The 18,213-nt window shown below is 47.6% G+C and overlaps 3 protein-coding genes across 3 annotated transcripts in view; 2 read left to right on the top strand and 1 right to left on the bottom strand.

Annotated features, from left to right (window-relative positions):
- Positions 1–1,292: 1,292 nt before the first annotated feature.
- cep55l (centrosomal protein 55 like) lies at positions 1,293–6,622 on the top strand (the record flags this gene model as incomplete). Its single annotated transcript, XM_084459892.1, has 10 exons — positions 1,293–1,472; positions 2,054–2,161; positions 2,465–2,632; positions 4,206–4,259; positions 4,462–4,627; positions 4,994–5,240; positions 5,442–5,565; positions 5,808–5,879; positions 6,055–6,180; positions 6,425–6,622. 10 exons carry the CDS (start codon positions 1,293–1,295, stop codon positions 6,620–6,622), a joined length of 1,443 nt encoding a protein of 480 aa, XP_084316018.1.
- A 1,760-nt stretch (positions 6,623–8,382) lies between these two features.
- On the bottom strand, positions 8,383–10,984 carry rbp4 (retinol binding protein 4, plasma). The gene is made up of 6 exons (XM_084459984.1): positions 10,848–10,984; positions 10,459–10,582; positions 10,180–10,337; positions 9,799–9,905; positions 8,913–9,125; positions 8,383–8,673 (listed from the first exon to the last, which is right to left on the bottom strand). The coding sequence occupies exons 2-6, from the start codon at positions 10,558–10,560 to the stop codon at positions 8,654–8,656; spliced, it is 600 nt and encodes a 199-aa protein (XP_084316110.1). The 5' UTR covers positions 10,561–10,582; positions 10,848–10,984; the 3' UTR covers positions 8,383–8,653.
- A 4,661-nt stretch (positions 10,985–15,645) lies between these two features.
- pde6c (phosphodiesterase 6C, cGMP-specific, cone, alpha prime) overlaps positions 15,646–18,213 on the top strand; it is a gene marked incomplete at both ends in the record, with an annotated part of 8,292 nt that continues 5,724 nt past the window's right edge. Inside the window, 4 exons of the mRNA XM_084459893.1 lie at positions 15,646–16,113; positions 16,630–16,782; positions 17,423–17,512; positions 17,991–18,131. Of these exons, the coding sequence (XP_084316019.1) occupies positions 15,646–16,113; positions 16,630–16,782; positions 17,423–17,512; positions 17,991–18,131 (852 nt within the window). The remainder of the gene's footprint in view (positions 16,114–16,629; positions 16,783–17,422; positions 17,513–17,990; positions 18,132–18,213) is intronic.

An 18,213-nucleotide genomic window follows, 5' to 3' on the forward strand; every position in this document is an offset into this window, starting at 1 on the left:
CAAAAAATATCAGTAGGCTACATGATTCATTCATTATGTAGGCTGACATTAGCTAGACTATGTGGACCCTGATCTACTAAAACAGGCTATAGCCCTCTAGTCCACACCCCTGTCTACTACTACAGTATATATCCTCTATACTCTCATATAAAACAACGGTTACACGAGGGAAACTATTACTTACTATGTCCAGAAATATATAGTAATTGGTGGATAGTAATGAATCACCTTAAATAGAGGAATAACAAAAAGATTCAGATAAAACACAAGCTTTCGCTTTCTGGTCTAAAGAATGAGGAGGCGGTGAAGGGCCCGGAAATCCGTATTTGGGCACTGCCAGCAACGTGACGTCAGACTTCAGTTGGCCAATTAAATCAGGTGTAACTAACGTTACGTACGTAACGTACGTACGTTACGTAATATGACGCTCACCGCGGTGTATTCAAACTTGTTTTCAAGCAGGAAGCGAATCCTAGCCGTTGTTGTGTGAAACCATAGATTTACATAGAAGTGAAACTGTCAAGTTGTATTTGAGCTACAAGCGTCTTCTTACACCGTGAGTTGTTCGTTAAAAATATTCAAATATTTTCAAATATATATATTTTCAAAAGTTCTAAATTGAGTGATTGCCATTCCGTGTTTTAGCAAGTTAACTGGTCAAATCATGACATGTTGATGTTTGACCAGACGAGGCCCAACTGCAGGTGTCACGACATAAAACGTCCGTCCGTCTAGTTCTCAAACCATACAACCCACTGAGCAAAGACACGTCTAAAAGACGTCTTTAAGATGTCTTTTTTGTCTTTTTCGGACGTCCAAAGACATCCAATTAGGAGCCAGAATGAATGTTTATTTTAGATGTTCAGATATTGAACCCGTTCTGCACGTCCACAGACGTCTTAGAGGGGTCCAAGCCAGACGTGTGAATATTGAGGGGTCCAGCAGACGAGCACACGGGGTTCTGGACCGAGGGACGTTATTAAGACGTGATCTGAACGTCTCCCTGACGTTGTGTGTTTGCTGGGTAGTTCTCAAACCATACAAAATATCTGGTTTAACTCACCAAGGTGATGCTGATCGACTCATGTTTGATACCATCTCGAATAAGTTGGAAAATGGAAGCATATTGTCTAGTTATACTATTCATGAATCAGGGAATTTTAAACGTTTGGCTTTGTGACTCAGTCATGAGATGTGGAATTCAACTTTAACTATCTGCTATCCATGAGGTCATACATGTGTTTGGATGAACAGTTGCAACCCTACCTGTGTTTCCAGCTTACACTCCAGACATGTCCAAAGGCGCGAAGGAGACCATCGTCAACAAGCTGGGGTTCAAGTCCAGTAGCTCCAAGGTTGAGGTGGAGATGGACAGACTCCGCAAGGAGAACGCTCACCTCAGGAGGAAGGTTGACGAGATCTCCAAGAGAACTGCCAAGCCGCCAGACTCTGACAATAACAAACTGCTTGAGGTTAGTAAGGTTATTTAGCCCAAATCGGCCAGGCAGATTGTCACATGCTACTGTATTGTGTCCAGAAGTGGGAATGATTGATTTTTAATCTCACTCACTCTTTTTAACAGCAACATTCATTTTAATGGGTGCCAAAAGATATGAGTCACCTGAGTGATGAGAGAAAATAATTGATATCCTCACATCAATATGTCTGAATATTAGGCCCATCAGACTACTAAGTTTTATTACACTTTTATTCAACTTAATTCGTTGTGAGACAATTTCAAAGTGCTGAACATAGATCCTAGCCGACAGAACCGGTGCACATTAAGATGCTTGTGGAAAGTACCAGATAGGCACAGGAAGTAAACGGCACAGGAAGTAAACGTTAAAATGCCAGTAGCACAATAATACATTTGGCTTTTATTCAATCTGAACATAAGCATTAGACCACGTACCCCCAGCTTGACAGAATCTCTAGGTTTTAGCCTATGTCTCTCAGATTTGACTATGTACCGTCACCCCGGCGGCATGTGCATGTCTAGGGATACAGGATGAGCTGACCTTTCTCTCCTGCTCTGCTACATGTCTTCCTCCAGAGGATTCTGGCCCTGGAGACAATGAGAGAAAGAAACAGCCAGCAGCTCCTGGTGAAGGACCAGGAAATGGAGATCCTCAGAAAGCAGCTATCTTCTAAGGGAGGAGAGGTGATTCACACACACGCGCACACACACACACACACACGCGCACACACACACACACACACACACACACACACACACACACACACACACACACACAAGCAAGCGGTATAGACCAGGAACTAGGTACCCTGAGACAGCCAGTTGCCTGCCAATGACGGGAGGTAATGGATGGCTTAATTCACTTATTTATTGATTCACCCGTTCAAATGTTTTGTCACAAAAGTGCCATAACATCATGATAATCCATCTACTATCTGCATGCATGATGTAACACTATAACTGGAGGTGCTCTCTCTGTGGCTTCAGTTGGTAGCGTCTCTCCAATCTCAGCTGGAACAGCGCAGGAAGGAGGCACAGCAGAGAGACCAACTCTTCCAGTCTCTCTCTGAGGAGACCGAGAACCTGAAGAACAAGTTGGTGGCCGTCTCCGCCCGCTGTCAGGCCCTGGAGAAGCAGGACCCCGCTGCCTCACAGGTGTGTGTGTGTGTGTGTGTGTGTGCGTGTGTGTGTGTGTGTGTGTGTGTGTGTGTGTGTGTGTGTGTGTAGCGGTCAGGTTTTATCTGAAATCAACCCCTCAATCCTAACCCTGAGGCCCCAGTGTAGATCTGATAGGGTGGGATAGTTATGAGCAAAATGGCACTAACAGAGTAGACTACTTGCAAGCTCACTCACACCTATCCATTCCTCACAGGGTCTCTGTCTCTGGAAGGGTCGTTCGATCTAGACCAAATGCTCCCGGTGTAGTTCTCATGTTGCCCTTTAGGTGGCAGTGTTGTTTCTCTAAATACCTCCCTTTTTTCTGTCAGATCATTCAAGTGTCAAACGTGATCTAATGTTTCCATCAGATGGTGTGTTAGTGGATCTAGTTAGGGCTGTTTGAAAATTCTAGAAATACTGAGATTGGATTCCTAAAATATAGCTCATAGAAAATCTGCATAGAATTCAATTTATTTCTTAGCACATTCAGAGTATGTTGAAAAACTAAAAGGCCAATAAAACACATTCTGATTCTGACTGTACCAAAACCAAAAATCTGTCGTCTTAAGATTTTTTTTTTTTTTTTTTTTTTTTTTTTTACTGATCTGACAAGTTTAGTCACAATAATGCAGAATTGATCACGAAAAAGCAAAGAAAGAAGTGAGAATTGATTATCCAATTCCAAATTCCAAACCAACGAATTGACAGCGGCCCCTGGATCTAAGGAGACCGCGGGTTCAGCCCGGATCGTAAACGCAGGATGTCCCGTAGCTTTTGTTAGCAGCTAACGCAGAAGTTGCGTAACTGTTCTACTTATAATAGATCTGTTACCCTTAATCCCTTCATCCCTGGTGCCAGGTGAACGCACTCCCTGACCCCAACCCCTCGTCATCATCACCCAAGGGAAACCCCACAAGAGACGAGCCTCTAACCAAGCTAACTGGGAAGGCCTTGCACATCCAGGGACGTGTCCGTTTCCCCTACATATCTCAGAGGGGGGCGTTCCTTATTCCCTTCCTATCGCGGCCTGGGTGGTTATTAGTACCCTGCCAGGCTTAAACCATGTGGAAAGTTTGACAAGCTTATGATGGCTGGCCTACTCACCCTGACCAGATCACAGGGCCTTACGGGGGATGAGCGTCTCGTCCTCTGCCCCTCGTCGGGCGTGTATGAGCGGCTAGGCTGGGTCCCGGGGGGTGGGGGGGGGGGGGATAAGACGCTGTGACCCCGGGGGTCGCCCCCTCGGAGCTGATATGATTATGATCCTGTCTGGCCTCTGTCGAGGGATGCCGGGCTAAGGCCCCGGGGCAGGATAGAGCAGTCTTAAAGGCTGGGGTGGATCTACAGGCCAGCTCTCACATGATTATGAGATGAAGGACTGTCTCTGGTCTTCGTCGAGGGATGACCACTGATTATGACGGATGGGGACTAGTGTGGTCTCTGTTATAGGGCCAGGGGCCAGAGGCCCTCCAGGGCAGGCAGAGGACAGGGGTCTATGTAGGGCTTATTACACGTTTACATGCAGTAGTCATGTGATATTAACAGCAGTGTGCTTTTCCCCCTCTGACAGAACGGCCAGGTCCCCTCGGGAGACCTAGCGCTGGTCCAGGACCAGCTGAGAGATGTGAGTTCAACATTACAGTCACTACTCTTGCATGTCTCTTCGTACTGTATCTTTCCCTGCTTGCAATGAGTCACTGCACAGTGAGCGCATTCTGGACATTAGCCTAAAGCACTGTTGTATTTCATGGTCTCTCTCTCTCTCTCTCTCTCTCTCTCTCTCTCTTCTTCACCCTCTCTTGCTCTCGGCGGCGGTTGCATAAAAGGCCCTGGAGAAGAACCAGCAGTGGCTTGTTTACGACCAGCAGAGAGAGGCCTTCGTGAAGGCAGTCCTGGCCCGCACCCTGGAGCTGGAGCAGCAGCTCGGCTCTGCCAACGCGGCCCTGCAGGCCCAGCAGCACAGCCCTCACTCCTCCGACGCCAGCGCCGACGGTAGAGAGACAAAGAGGGAGAGAGAGAAAGGTTGGGGGAGAGAGAGAAAAGGGAAGAAAAACAGAGAGGGGGAGGGCAGTGCACCCACAACCACACTTTATACTGGCAGCGTGGAGCTTGGCACTAGCTCCCACCTTGGGGCAGGGGGGGGGGGGGAGGTCCACCGCTTCGAACCCGATCCCGGAAGGTTCCCAGCGCTTTAAAGCCTTTCAATTACACGCCCAAACCTGTGTGTGTGTTTATCCCAATGTGCGGTTGAAATGATCCCCTAATCCCGTCACTGTCCCCCGCCCCCCTCTTCTATATATCACTCTTACCCCTTCTCTTGTCCCCCTTCTCTTGTCTTCTCGTGTCCCCCGTCCCCAGACGAGGCCGAGTCTCAGGCCCAGTCTCAGGCCCAGGCCCAGGCTCAGGCCCAGGCCCAGTCTCAGGCCCGCCTGCAGGAGCACTATGAGCAGCTGCTGTTCAGCTGCAAGAGGGAGACGGAGGCCCAGAGCGAGCTGGTCAGCAGGGTCCAGGGAGAGCTGGCCGAGCTGCAGAGGAGGTACGAGGAGAGGGCCGGCCAGCTGGAGGAGGCCAGGGAGCAGCTGCAGGCCGAGCGCCTCACCAACAGGTAGGGGGGGGTAGACCGGACACCTCAGCGTAAGAGTGTACACTTCAACATACGACCGCGCACTTCAGTATACACGTATGCGCCCCGTTGCGATAACCGCTATAAAACATCCCGGCGCCCGATCCTCTATCCTTCCGTCGAAGGGGTGTCTTCGCGCCCGTCTTCAGCTGTAGCACGTAGTGAAACGTGCGCCCCCTACAGGCACGCCGTGAGCGACGAGAGGAAGTGTTCGTCGGAGAGGAGCGACAGGATGAGGGTGGAGCTGGAGAGCATGGACGACCGGCTGGAGGAGGAGAGGAAGAGGTCTGCTGAGCTGCTGCTGCAGGTAAACAAACAAACAAACAAAACAAACACGCATTCACACGTCCTGATTCTTCTCAGCTCACATTTTATGACATGTCGATTGATTGAATTTGCCGTCTGTCTCTCGTGTGGTGTATTGCTGTGTTCTATGTTGTTGTGCCATGAGCTATTAGATAAATAGAATTTCCCCAAGGGGATTAATCAAGTATTTATCTATCTATCTTATTTATTTATCTATTTGTAATGGCGCCTTGCCCTGTCCAGGTGAATCTCCTCCAGAAGTCTCTTCTGAGCCATAATCAGGAGCAGAAGAGGATAGCTATACTAGAGCAGCAGGTGGGTCAAAGCTACGCACAAGAACAGAACACTGTACTGTACCATACAGTCTGCGCTACCAGTGTTGAGTTGCCCAGAAAAAAACAACAGTTGTGTGTACATTGAAATATGGATTCATATAATCTGCCGTTATGCAACACACGAGGTGTCCAGCCGTCTCTCCCTCGTCCCCCAGGTCCAGAGGTCTGTGAAGGACTCTGAGGACGAGAAGATGGACCGGCAGAGTCTGCAGCACCAGCTGCACAAGGTTCTGAAGGAGCTGCGGAAGGCCCGGGACCAGATCGCCCGGCTGGAGTCGGCCGTAAGCACCGCTAGGAACACAGTTTGTTCAGACAGCTCTGAGGCGCGCATGTTTTTCCTCTCAGGGTAGCCAGGATGGGCGGGTAACCCTTTGGGTTCATGGAGTTGCTCAGAAGGTGCCCGGGTTAGATAAACAAGCATGACGTGACATGAATATCCTGGCTATCTTCATATAAGGGATGATAGGCCGATCTTGATTGATTAATTAATTGATTCTTCTCTCTCTCGTCGTTTCCCTTCGTTAGAAGCAGCAGAGCCGTTTCTCCGAGCCCAGCTCGTACAACAAGATGGAGTTCGAGAGGCTGTCCCTCGACGACCACGTCCCCACCTCGCCCATCAACCTATTGGACGAGAGCTTCCTGGAGTGTCCCAAGTGCCGCACCCCCTACGCCACCAGTCAGCACCGGGAGCTGCTGGCGCACATCGACTACTGCCTCAGCTGAGTCCCCGTAGAACCAGGGAAACGCGGGCCTCTCTACGTAGCAGTCACCAAATCCATTCACGTCAGATCAGTGATTTTATTTCTCCAAGGTGGGAGGGGCCTCATCCTAGACTAAAGAAACCTCATAGTACATTCTCCAATGATCCTGCAACTCTCCATTAAAAAGTCATTTTCCCAGACTTTGGAGGGGCTGCTTATTTTCATGTTTTTTTTAATATGCTCTTTTTTATGCTGTCTTTAGACGCTGTTCACAAGGGATGCATTTGTCCAGTATCTTTGGTATTTTGTTTTAGTTCTTGTTTTAGTTCTATCATTTGATTAAAAAAAATACAGTCATGAGAGGAAGAGTTGTTTATTTTCAAGCTCTTTTTAAAGCTTCAATGAGTGTTGTTTATATTTTAAAAGTTAAATATCAGTGATGTACAATTCGTGTCTTGTTATTCATTTTGGAAGTATGACTTGAATTGCCAAAAAAAATGCTATTTCAGAATTGATTTGATTGATATTTAAGTATTTACAAACTTTGTGGTGTTTTGATATGAAAGTTATTCAAACAATATTATTTATGGATTTCTGGGCGACTTTCTGCTTTGTGGGTTGATGCATATTGATAAAGGTAGAACTATGACAATGCAGTATGCTAGTATTGAAGGTATCACTCAATACCAATTAACAATTAATTAATTAATTAACAATTAACTGCCATGTTTGGGCTTCCCAAGAAGAAGATTTCCCACCTTCTTCTATTGCCCTTTGATGATTGGCTGGCTTACCTTTTATTGAAGACATGTTTACATAACTACACCTCCATCAAAGTATTGTAGTCTCTTATTAGTGGGTAAAATGAGACAAGGTTCACTTCCTTATCAGCCTTGACTTTGCAAACGGGTAGGTCTAAAGCTGGGATGAGGTTGCATGAGTAAATCCTTGTATTAAACTATTTACGTGTGGGGATTAGGGACGCTCGTCTGACTGGAGGAGTTTAAAGGTGTCTTTATTCAAGGAATGGGACAACAGGGACTTTGGATGGATGATAACTGCCTCAGCATTCTGTCATTGTTCAGGCTGGACCCACATGATGCTTGGGAAATACTACAGCGTCATGAGAAGGTGACAAGGTCGGGGAAATGTCATTTTTAATTTGTCTTTACATTTACAACTTTACAGTTGATCCTAAATCATGTTTTCATCAACTTGGTTTTCCCAAGTTGTATTTTTCCTCGTTTTCTTATACACTGTACAAAAAGTGCAATAAAGATTGAAAGCTTTCTCTCAATGGCATTCTTTTGTGTCTCATTGGTAACACTTTACAATAAGGGTACATTAATAAGCATTAGTTAATGCATTAATAAGCATTACTGTAAGTAACAGTTAACTAATGTATCTATTAACCATTTACTAATGTTATTTATGTTAACTAAGGTTAACTCACCTAACCCTAACCTTAACTAAGGTATTAATTAACATTAGTAACCTAACCTAACCCTAAATAAGCATTAGTTAACAGTTAACTAATGTTTTTTGTGACCCTTATTGTAAAGTGTGACCATCTAATTTCTACAATGCCTGTTTGTCTTCATTTTCTGGAATTATGACAGTCGTGACTGTAGAAAGCAAACATGAGGAGTGTGTCTGCATATTTTCTCCTACCTGTTGAATGGCTTTGCCTCCTGAATCCTACTGGATAGCTGAAAAAATCACCTCATACTTCAAATCCAATTAATCAATTAATTCAACCTTATAGATGATGACGAAGGTGAAAAAAGTGAACCGTATTATTATTTTATTTCAAGCAGTGGTTCGAGAGACATCTTACAATCACAGTGTAACAATGCGTTATGTTCATATACATTCAGTTATTGCATTAGCTTTGGCCTACTGGAAGCTGCAGAGGACGCATATTGAAAAGGTCCAGGTCACTGATAGTTGGTTGGTAGATTGGAAGACTTGGTGTTCTATATATTTACAGTATTATTATTATGTTTATGTGAAAGACTACTACTCCCATGATGCACCTCACCGCTAGCCCAGATCAGTGGGTCTGACAGTAACCTGGAAGGAAAGAAGAGAAAATGTTCACAGATCTGACAGGGGACAGGACACACGTGACACTATAACACTAAATTGATTCTACAATTATTGTGCAAAAGGCAACCATAGCTGTCCTACTGTCCTCCCATTGAGAGTCTCATGGGTATTTAATATGGATATTGATATAATTGACAGTTGAACATTCATCTTTGATGTTGATTATTGATCATTCCTGGAGTACAGTACAGCCCGTTGCTTACCGGTGTGTGGCACGCGTCTGTAGTCCCCGATGAAGCAGATGTCCTGTTTCTTCTGGGTGACGGTGGCCTGGTCCTCGGCCCTGAGGCCGGTGATGTGACGGGAGAAGATGAAGGAGTAGCCGTCTAAACAGGTGCCGTCTGTGTCCAGCACTCTGCAGGAGTAGTGGACGGCATAGTTTTCGTAGTCGGTGTCAATCACCCAGTGGTCGTCGTCTGTGTGTGTGTGTGTGTGTGTGTGTGTGAGGGGCGGGCGGGGGGGGACAAGAAGGCAAGAATGATGAACTAGTAAGCACATGTTACAGCAGACATTTCACAACCTATCCAAACACGAAGATATCAGTGATGAGTAAACACTCTCTCCAATAACCACAGGTCACTACAGCCAACAATAACTAACTAGCACACCAGATGACATGACCGATTCAATGACTGGGCAATACTCTAAGGGCAGCAGCCGCAGGACAGTGTCACAGGCTAAGATCTAATGTCCTGGTGACAACGTGACGCTGTTTGGCATTGAAATCTCAACCATGAGAGCTGGCTGTGGCACATGCAGTACAGGTCTCCCGTTCTTGCTGTGTAATATCATTACATTACAGTCATTTAGCAGACGCTTTTATCCAAAGCGACTAACAATAATTGCATTTAACGTTGGAAAAGCCAATGTACTACTACTTGCCAGAACTCACAAGTGCATCTTCTTTCTAAAACAAGTGACTAAGAGCATAATCTAGTGCTGAAGGCAAAGTGCAAGAATCGCAATCTAAAGTACAGTGCAATATAATATAATACAATAAGTGCTTAATGTATCTAATGTAAATAAAAATGTAAATATCTACTGTAAACCATTTTCTGTGATGTTTTCAGTCCTGTCTTCTGTACTTACATCCCGTCTGCAGGTAAGAAGCGGCGCCCCAATATCTCATCTTGAACTTGGCGGGGTCAGGGCCGTCCTCGAAGGTGGCGAACATGTTAGCGCATGTCTCCCAGTTGCTAGAGGGAACGAGAGGTCAGAGGTGAGAAGAGGAGGGGAGAATCCAAGATGGAGAACGTGTCAGTGAAGCCGCTGGACATTGAATGCAAGCAGTTCTACTTTTATGAGACTCATCCATGAACAGAGACAGGGGTTACGAGTTTTCTTTAAATTGTCTAAATCTCAAAAACAGAGAGGTCATAGCCAATGATCTGGGATTGCATACAAAGTAAGTTGATTATTTCAACCCCGAGAACTGCTGGTGTTGAAATAATGAGTAAAAACATGACTTACTTCAGAATTTTGACTCTTCCGCTGGCAGTGGCGGTCATTACTTCTTTCTCCTCTGCCCCCTCCCCTACTTTCTCCACTTTGAACTGGGCAACGATGTTGTCAAGGAGGAACAGACCGACAGGGTCTTTCTTGGCGACCGCGTACCACGTGCCAGTGTACTGCAACGACACAACGGAAGTTCAGATCAGCGACTGAGCGACCAAAACGTGAAACAATTTTCAATGTCAGATCAAACTTTGGCAAAGTGAAACGCATCATTAGTCTCTGTAGCCATCTTACCTTGTTCCTGTCAAAGTTCTGCATGACCTTGATGTTGGCCACCTGGCAGTCCTGTGCCCAGCATGTTGCCAGGATACAGAGAACGACGGCTATCCTCAGCATCCTCCCTCGATGGTCCAGAGATCTGTGGAGAAGCGAGCCCGACATTAGCAAAAAGAACAGCAACATAGCCAGTGCATTCCATCTATCAGGAGAAGTGACAATCAGAATCATGCTGTACACCACAACTAACTTCCTCTTTAAAACAAGGTCAAATAGAATTGCGGACTTATCCAAAATAGTGGTAATTAAAGACTTCATATACTTGAAAAAAGTGAATGACGGTGAAAGGAAATACACGTTAACCCCCATATTATTAATTTAGATGTGTTAGAGGAGAGCTACTGTACCTTCCGAATTAAAACAGTCCGCGGTGCTTCACCAAGGTCCTGTGGCACTCCAAGCTAACGGTTCTCTTTATATACAGTAGACTAGGTTTCATAACACCAATAACTGGAGACCTGAGCCAGCCCCTCTAACACCGTCCCCTCTCTTCCCCCCTCTCTCCCACAGGGTGAGGGTGTTTACGTAACTGCAGGCAGGCACGTGCAGCGCCCCACCAGTTGTTCAATTGTGACCCTTGGCCTAAACGTGTTTTTCGCTGGAAGTCAAAGCCAATCGCTCACCGAAGTGGCGGCCTCATGAAAGAACGGTGAGATATGCCCAGAGGAACATCTGGAACACATATAGTACGCCCCCCCCCCCCCCCCCCCCCCGCGCGAGAACCGCAGCATCACGGAGACCAATAAATCACAACAGGCCTGACAGCGAGTGAGGGAGCAGGAGAGAGAGCTCCCACTGTTATTTGGGTCCAGGTCCAAGCCTTGAGGGACTGAGGAGAGGTATGGAGCGTGTTTCATCTTGCTCGCTCCCCTCGCTCCTCTCTCCCCTCTCTCCCCTCTCTCCCCTCGCTCCTCTCTCCCCTCGCTCCCCTCGCTCCTCTCTCCCCTCTCTCCCCTCGCTCCTCTCTCCCCTCTCTCCCCTCGCTCCTCTCTCCCCTCTCTCCCCTCTCTCCTCTCTCTCCCCTCTCTCCCCTCTCTCCCCTCTCTCCCCTCGCTCCTCTCTCCCCTCTCTCCCCTCTCTCCCCTCTCTCTCCTCTCTCCCCTCTCTCCCCTCTCTCCCCTCGCTCCTCTCTCCCCTCTCTCCCCTCTCTCCCCTCTCTCCCCTCTCTCCCCTCGCTCCTCTCTCCCCTCTCTCCCCTCTCTCCCCTCTCTCCTCTCTCTCCCCTCTCTCCCCTCTCTCCCCTCGCTCCTCTCTCCCCTCTCTCCCCTCTCTCCCCTCTCTCCCCTCGCTCCTCTCTCCTCTCTCCCCTCTCTCCCCTCTCTCCCCTCGCTCCTCTCTCCCCTCTCTCCCCTCTCTCCCCTCTCTCCCCTCTCTCCTCTCTCCCCTCTCTCCCCTCGCTCCTCTCTCCCCTCTCTCCCCTCTCTCCCCTCTCTCCCCTCTCTCCCCTCGCTCCTCTCTCCCCTCTCTCCCCTCTCTCCCCTCTCTCCCCTCGCTCCTCTCTCCCCTCTCTCCCCTCTCCCCTCTCTCCCCTCTCTCCCCTCTCTCCCCTCGCTCCTCTCTCCCCTCGCTCCTCTCTCCCCTCGCTCCTCTCTCCCCTCGCTCCTCTCTCCCCTCTCTCCCCTCGCTCCCCTCTCTCCCCTCGCTCCTCTCTCCCCTCGCTCCCCTCTCTCCCCTCTCTCCCCTCGCTCCTCTCTCCCCTCTCCCCTCTCCCCTCTCTCCCCTCTCTCCCCTCGCTCCCCTCTCTCCCCTCTCTCCCCTCTCTCCCCTCTCTCCCAGGACTGCTGTATGTGTTTTCCGGCTAATGGAATCTATAATCATCTATTTTCATTTTTCTGGAGAGCCCTGATTCTCTTACTTTACACATTTCTATACGGCTGTCCTATCGGGTAGAACTGACTGTTGTAGGTATCATCTGATTGTTTAAAATCAATATCAAATAGTAAGTAAGTAAGTAAGTAAGTTAGTACTGTAAGTAAGTAAAGCACTTCACATAGATTAAAATGCATATAAAGAATCAATAAAATGTAAACACAGGAAACAGGACAGCAGTCATAGACATATACAGTCATATTGATTAGACAAACGCCCGTCTAAACAGAAGCGTCTTTATCTGCTTCTTGAAAATTCCACAGAGGCCGCAGCTCTCAAGTCCTGAGGAGGAGCATTCCACAGTCTGGGTGCCACAGACTCAAAGGCTCTGTGACCTTTGGACTTGACCCTGTTGCGAGAGACAACTGACAGACCTCAGTGACCTGCTGGGATCATGTGCATGGAGCAGGTCAGATAAATATACAGGCGCCTGACCATGTAGGGTTTTATATGTAATTACTGTACAAGAGCCTTGAACTGGATCCTGAAGTTAACTGGAAGCCAGTGCAAGGAGGCCAGGACAGGAGTCATATGAGAAGTTCTACTGGACCTGGTCCACAGCCTGGCGGCAGCATTCTGGGCCAGCTGGAGGCGGTCCAAGGATGCTTTGCTGAGGCAAGTAAAAAGAGAACAATAATCCAGGTGTGATGGTTGCAATGAGACAAAGGCATTGGTTCATCATTTCTAACTCAGAGTGTGATACAAAAGGTCTGAGTTTTGCAATGTTTCTGAAGTGGAAAAAAACATGTACAGGTCAAGGACTTGATGTGCTTGATGAGCCTGATCAAATATGACGCCAGGATCTCTCAGGTGAGATAACAGTTGAGGGACCAATGCAACTGGCCACCTTAGAAGTAATGCTGCAACAATGAGAACTTCAGTTTTGTCATTTAATTGAAGATAGGAAAGTACAGAAAGAGAGCTGGGCCCCCCAAGGTCAGAGGTCAAACCGCTCTCCCAGGACACTTTCTGCAGATCGCTCGTCCGTCTGTTCTTCTCCTGTGACCCTCTTATCTCTCGGTCGCCCAGCGTGCCGAACGCACTCCTGTTGAGCGAACGTTCAAAAACAACATTAAGAGTGACGAGACCGCGCCCACGTGTTCAAAATGTTACCAACAACCCGGGACTGTAGGATGGCTGAGTGAAGGATCTCGTGAGGTTTTTTAAAAATAAGTATTTTCCTCTGTGATCCTATAGCCATACCTTGGGGGGCCCAGCTCTCAACAGTAAGTAAAGTACAGTAAGTAGCCTTGAGAGCCGGGTTCTTGAGCCTAGTGGCCCATTGGACAGGAGCTTGCTGTACGCCCCCTGGTCATGACCCTATCTCTCAGAAGACTGGAAGACAAACTTCTGCCACTTATGTAACCGGACATGGCTAATAAAAACAAAGCGTCTTCACTCATAGACCCCAGAAATGGCTGTTAGCATGCTGGAATCTGGCCAAGGTCAACAAAAACCATGGCTCTTTCCATACTGGGCGTGGCTATGCCTTTCCTTGGATGGAAATGGAAGGTGTACATGGCGGGAAAGTCTCTCTGGATGTTATGTGTTGCTCTGTCCTGTTTTTATATGACATCAGGGACCACGTTGGAAAGAAGTGTTCTCACTTTTGCATGTTATCCCTCGTATTTACGATTGTTGTTCTCGATGGTCTGTATAACTGACTGAAATAGGGCGGCGATTCCAACGAGGCTGGACTGAGGACACTCCTCATGTCTTCTTCTGTTTTCAACCATGTGTTGGGTTCCTTCTGTGATTCATGTCTTAGAAATAAATGGTAAATGGACTGCACTTATATAGCGCTTTTCCACCTTAGCGGCACTCAAAGCGCTTTACAATGGCCTCTCATTCACACACACATTCACACACCAATGGTGGTAGCTGCCATGCAAGGTGCTAACCTGCTCATTGGGAGCAATTTGGGGTTAGGTGTCTTGCTCAAGGACACTTCGACATGTGGACAGTCTGAGCTGGGATTCGAACCACCGACCCTTCGATCACTGAACGACCCGCTCTACCAACTGAGCTACAGCCGCCCCAATAGAAATAACTCCAGCTCGGCCCAAGCAGGCAGATAAGCGTGGTTCCCCTACCGGCACTCGGCCAGGCTGTCACTGAAATGGTGTCTGGTGGCTTTCCTGGATCTCCTCACTAGATCAACCCCCCCTACTGTGTCCATGTGACTATTCCAAGGTGCCAGGCTCTCCCTCTGTCTGTCTCTCTCTCTCTGGGAGGACATCCCACTAATCACTTTGACTTAATCTGGGATTTGTGCTGCCAAGTCCCAATGATGCTGGTCTTTTTATTGCCTTACTGTCTGACTTGGACTCAGCACCTGCCGCACACACACACACACACACACACACACACACACACACGCGCACACACACACACGTTGTGCCATTCATTAAGCCTTTGTTAATCTCCACAGTGAAAATAGAAGGGAAACCCTGATCCTGCCTGTCAGACAGACAGAAGGTGTGATTGTTTAGTAAACTACCTTCGTTTGGTTTCTCGTTATACGGAACTCACCGGAAGTCCGGTCTGGTGTGGTTTGAACCCTGGGAGGTCAGTGTTGGTCAGTGACATGTGACAGGCCTCTCTACACACTGGATCCCTGTCAGGGTTTCGACAGCATCGTCCTGGATACATCCATCAGGCAGAGAACAATAATTTGACTGGGACAGCTAGCTTCTATCGAATGGTTTCACTGATCTTATTCTCGTGTGTGTGTGTGTGTGTGTGCTCGTGTGTGTGTGTGTGCGTGCGTGTGTTCATGTCTCGTTTTTGAGCCAGTTGGAGGATGCTGGTATAAGCCTGTTTTAAAAGTGAACTCAAACTTATGAGAACCGTTTCATCACCCCTGTCCTGTGGCACAACCTTTCTCCACCATGTGAGAAGTGTTGCGGGCAGCTTCCGGGCACCAGTCTGCCTCGCCTTCCTCCCTTCCCTCAGATGGGTTTGTCCAATATAAAATGATCAGTCTCGGGATTTGCAGGTTAAGAAAGCTTAGGGGGGGGTTTAATGTCGTGACGTCACATTCATTAGCGGCCACTTTGATCCTTTCAGCATCTAAGCCACTACATTCTGCCAGCTTGGCGAGTGCAGGACGCTTTTGTGGTTTTCCCAGAGACTACAGCGGAGGATGCGCGTAAGCGCCGTGAGCGAAGGCCACTAGATACCCACCTGCACCGGTTCCAGGCTGCTGTCCTCAGGTGATGCGTCAATAAGAGACAAAAAGGAGGGAAAGGTAAAAAAGAAAAGAAAAAGTACACCATGGCAGACAAGGATAGTGTGGAGAAGTACTTGGAGAATAACCCTCAATTTGCCAAAGAGTACTTCGACAAGAAAGTGCGCCCAGACGTCATCGCTGCCGCTTTCTCAGAAACGCCCTCGTTCAAAGATCCGGCATCGTTCAAAGATGTCTCCGAGGTTCAAGAGGCTACAATCATATTTGACCTCATCAAGGAAATGCAGACTGTCGACGTCTTGGAGAAGTCCATGCACAAGGTCCTGCAGAGAATCTGTATGCTGGTGATCGCCGACAAGTGCAGCTTTTTTGCGTGCAGATCTAGAAACGGGATTCCTGAGCTTTCGACATTGCTCTTCGACGTGACCCCGACATCGAAATATGAGGCCAATCTGGTTAGCCCGACGGCCGAGATAGTGTTCCCCACCGATATGGGCATAGTTGGGTTTGCAGCACACTCCAAAAAGCCACTAAACGTCCCCGACGTGACGGCGGTGAGTATCTTCTGTGCGTAAAAGCGCGCGTAAAAATGATTGTGGAACTGTCTGGCCCGCTGAAAGACCAGTGTACACTGAAACAATGTCTTTCTGTATGCTCATTATATTTATTGGCAGATGTCTGAGAAAAGAAGTTTTATAGAATAGTGTATTCAGGTCTAAGGTATCTTGAATTATACGTTTTCTTACTGAGTGAACTTTTTCACGCAGATTTTCATCTATTGGTATTTTGAATCCTATCGTATCAAAATTAGGCTGTTAAAATGATTAATTGACCAATATTTTAACATTGATGCTGCCAAATGTATTAACAGATGTTATGTGGATCCAACTGTCCAATTATTAGGCTATTATATTTATTTAAATAAAATAACAAATTAAACGCACCCATCTTCAAACGAGAAGGTAAAATAGCTTTTAAGTCTAAGAGTTGATGGTGAAGGCTGCTACACTTGTCCTCCCATATCAATATCAGATCCAGTAAGACTCTATCCTCAATGTCTTCTTCCTCAGAACTCAAACTTCAGTGACTTTGTGGACAAGCAGACAGGATACAAGACCAAGAACATGCTCGCGTTTCCCATAATGGCCGACAAGGAGTGCCTGGGCGTTGTCATGGCGCTCAATAAGGTCGGAGCCAACGAGTTCTCCAAACAGGATGAAGACGTAAGGAGGATGGTTGCCGTGCGCTTTATGCGTTCCGTTTGTCACACACTCCTGCCATCAGACGTTCAACTCCCACTTCCAGCTGCCTTTTTTTCACCCCTCACCTTAATATTTCCTGTCCATAAGACACACAGGCAGCTAGAGGGAGAGCTCCCGGCTTTTAATCAGCCAACTAAGACCCTTTTTACAACACTTGAACTGAGCCACGCCTTGCTCTGCCCTTGTCTATAATTAAGCATCCATCATTACTGCTGCAGGGACACAGGAAGTGAGGAAATAGATCCGGACCAGTACAAAGACTCTCAGGTGGCATGATAGCCTGAAAAGGTTCTTAGTGGTGACCCGTCTTATCCACACAGACAGGGACTGTGTATGGCCCAATGGGCTAACACCTCCTAGGCCCTGGAGACAGACAGCAGGGGCTGGCAGACAGGCAGGGGGGGGGGTCTGTCTCTGGCCCTTAGTCAGCTTCGTCTGTCTTCCCGTCGTCTCTCTCTGAACAGCACTTATGGATGCTAATATCGCCTACGATTTCTAACAATCCAGAGGGAATATAGAGACGGACTAGTTGTTCTTAGTGCAGCCGCTGAAGGTGAAACTGATGTTTTGACTGCGCCTCCTAATCTCATTTTGTTCTTAGCTCTTCATGAAGTACATGACCTTTGCGTCGGTCCTGGCCCTGCAGCATCACACACTGTACATGTTCAACGTGGAGTCCAGAAGGAGTCAGGTAATCTGATCAGCATCAAGAATCAGCTGTGTGTGTGTGTGTGTGTGTGTGTGTGTGTGTGTGTGTGTGTGTTAAAGTCCCAATGATTGTCACACACCCGACCTGAGGGTGGTGAAATTAGTTCTCCTCATTTGACCCATCCCCTGGGGGAGCGGTGAGCAGCAGCGGTGCCGCGCTCGGAAATCATTTGGTGATTTAACCCCCCAATTCCAGCCCTTGATGCTGAGTGCCAAGCAGGGAGGCAATGGGTACCATTTTTTTTAATAGTCTTTGGTATGACTCGGCCGGGGATCGAACTCACGACCTCCCAGTCTCAGGGCGGACACTTTAACCACAAGGCCACTGAGCTGGTTACTAGTGTGTGTGTGTGTGTAGGAGAGATATGAATAAAGACAAAGCTTGGCCATCTGATCAACAATAAATACACCATTCCCCCTCGTGGAGCGGTGCATATTCATCTCTCTATGGCCGTTTCCAGGTGCTGCTGTGGTCGGCCAGCAAGGTGTTTGAGGAGCTGACGGACATCGAGAGGCAGTTCCACAAAGCCCTTTACACCATCAGGACCTACCTCAACTGTGAACGCTACTCCGTCGGCCTGCTGGACATGACCAAAGAAAAGGTCGGTTTGCAGATAAGGGTCGCATATACAGTCACCCAGCTCTTCATAAGAGCACATTGGATACGTGTTAATTGTTAATTGT

Source organism: Borostomias antarcticus (assembly GCF_949987555.1).
Source record: "Borostomias antarcticus genome assembly, chromosome: 29".
NCBI lineage: Eukaryota > Metazoa > Chordata > Actinopteri > Stomiiformes > Stomiidae > Borostomias > Borostomias antarcticus.

Excerpts from the sequence above, each read along its gene's own strand:
- rbp4 (XM_084459984.1), bottom strand. The coding sequence starts at position 10,560 with ATGCTGAGGATAGCCGTCGTTCTCTGTATCCTGGCAACATGCTGGGCA. Across the intron at positions 9,906-10,179 it reads GGAAGAGTCAAAATTCTGAA|CAACTGGGAGACATGCGCTA; the intron begins GTAAGTCATGTT and ends CGTTCCCTCTAG. Across the intron at positions 8,674-8,912 it reads CAGACGCGTGCCACACACCG|GTTACTGTCAGACCCACTGA; the intron begins GTAAGCAACGGG and ends CTTTCCTTCCAG.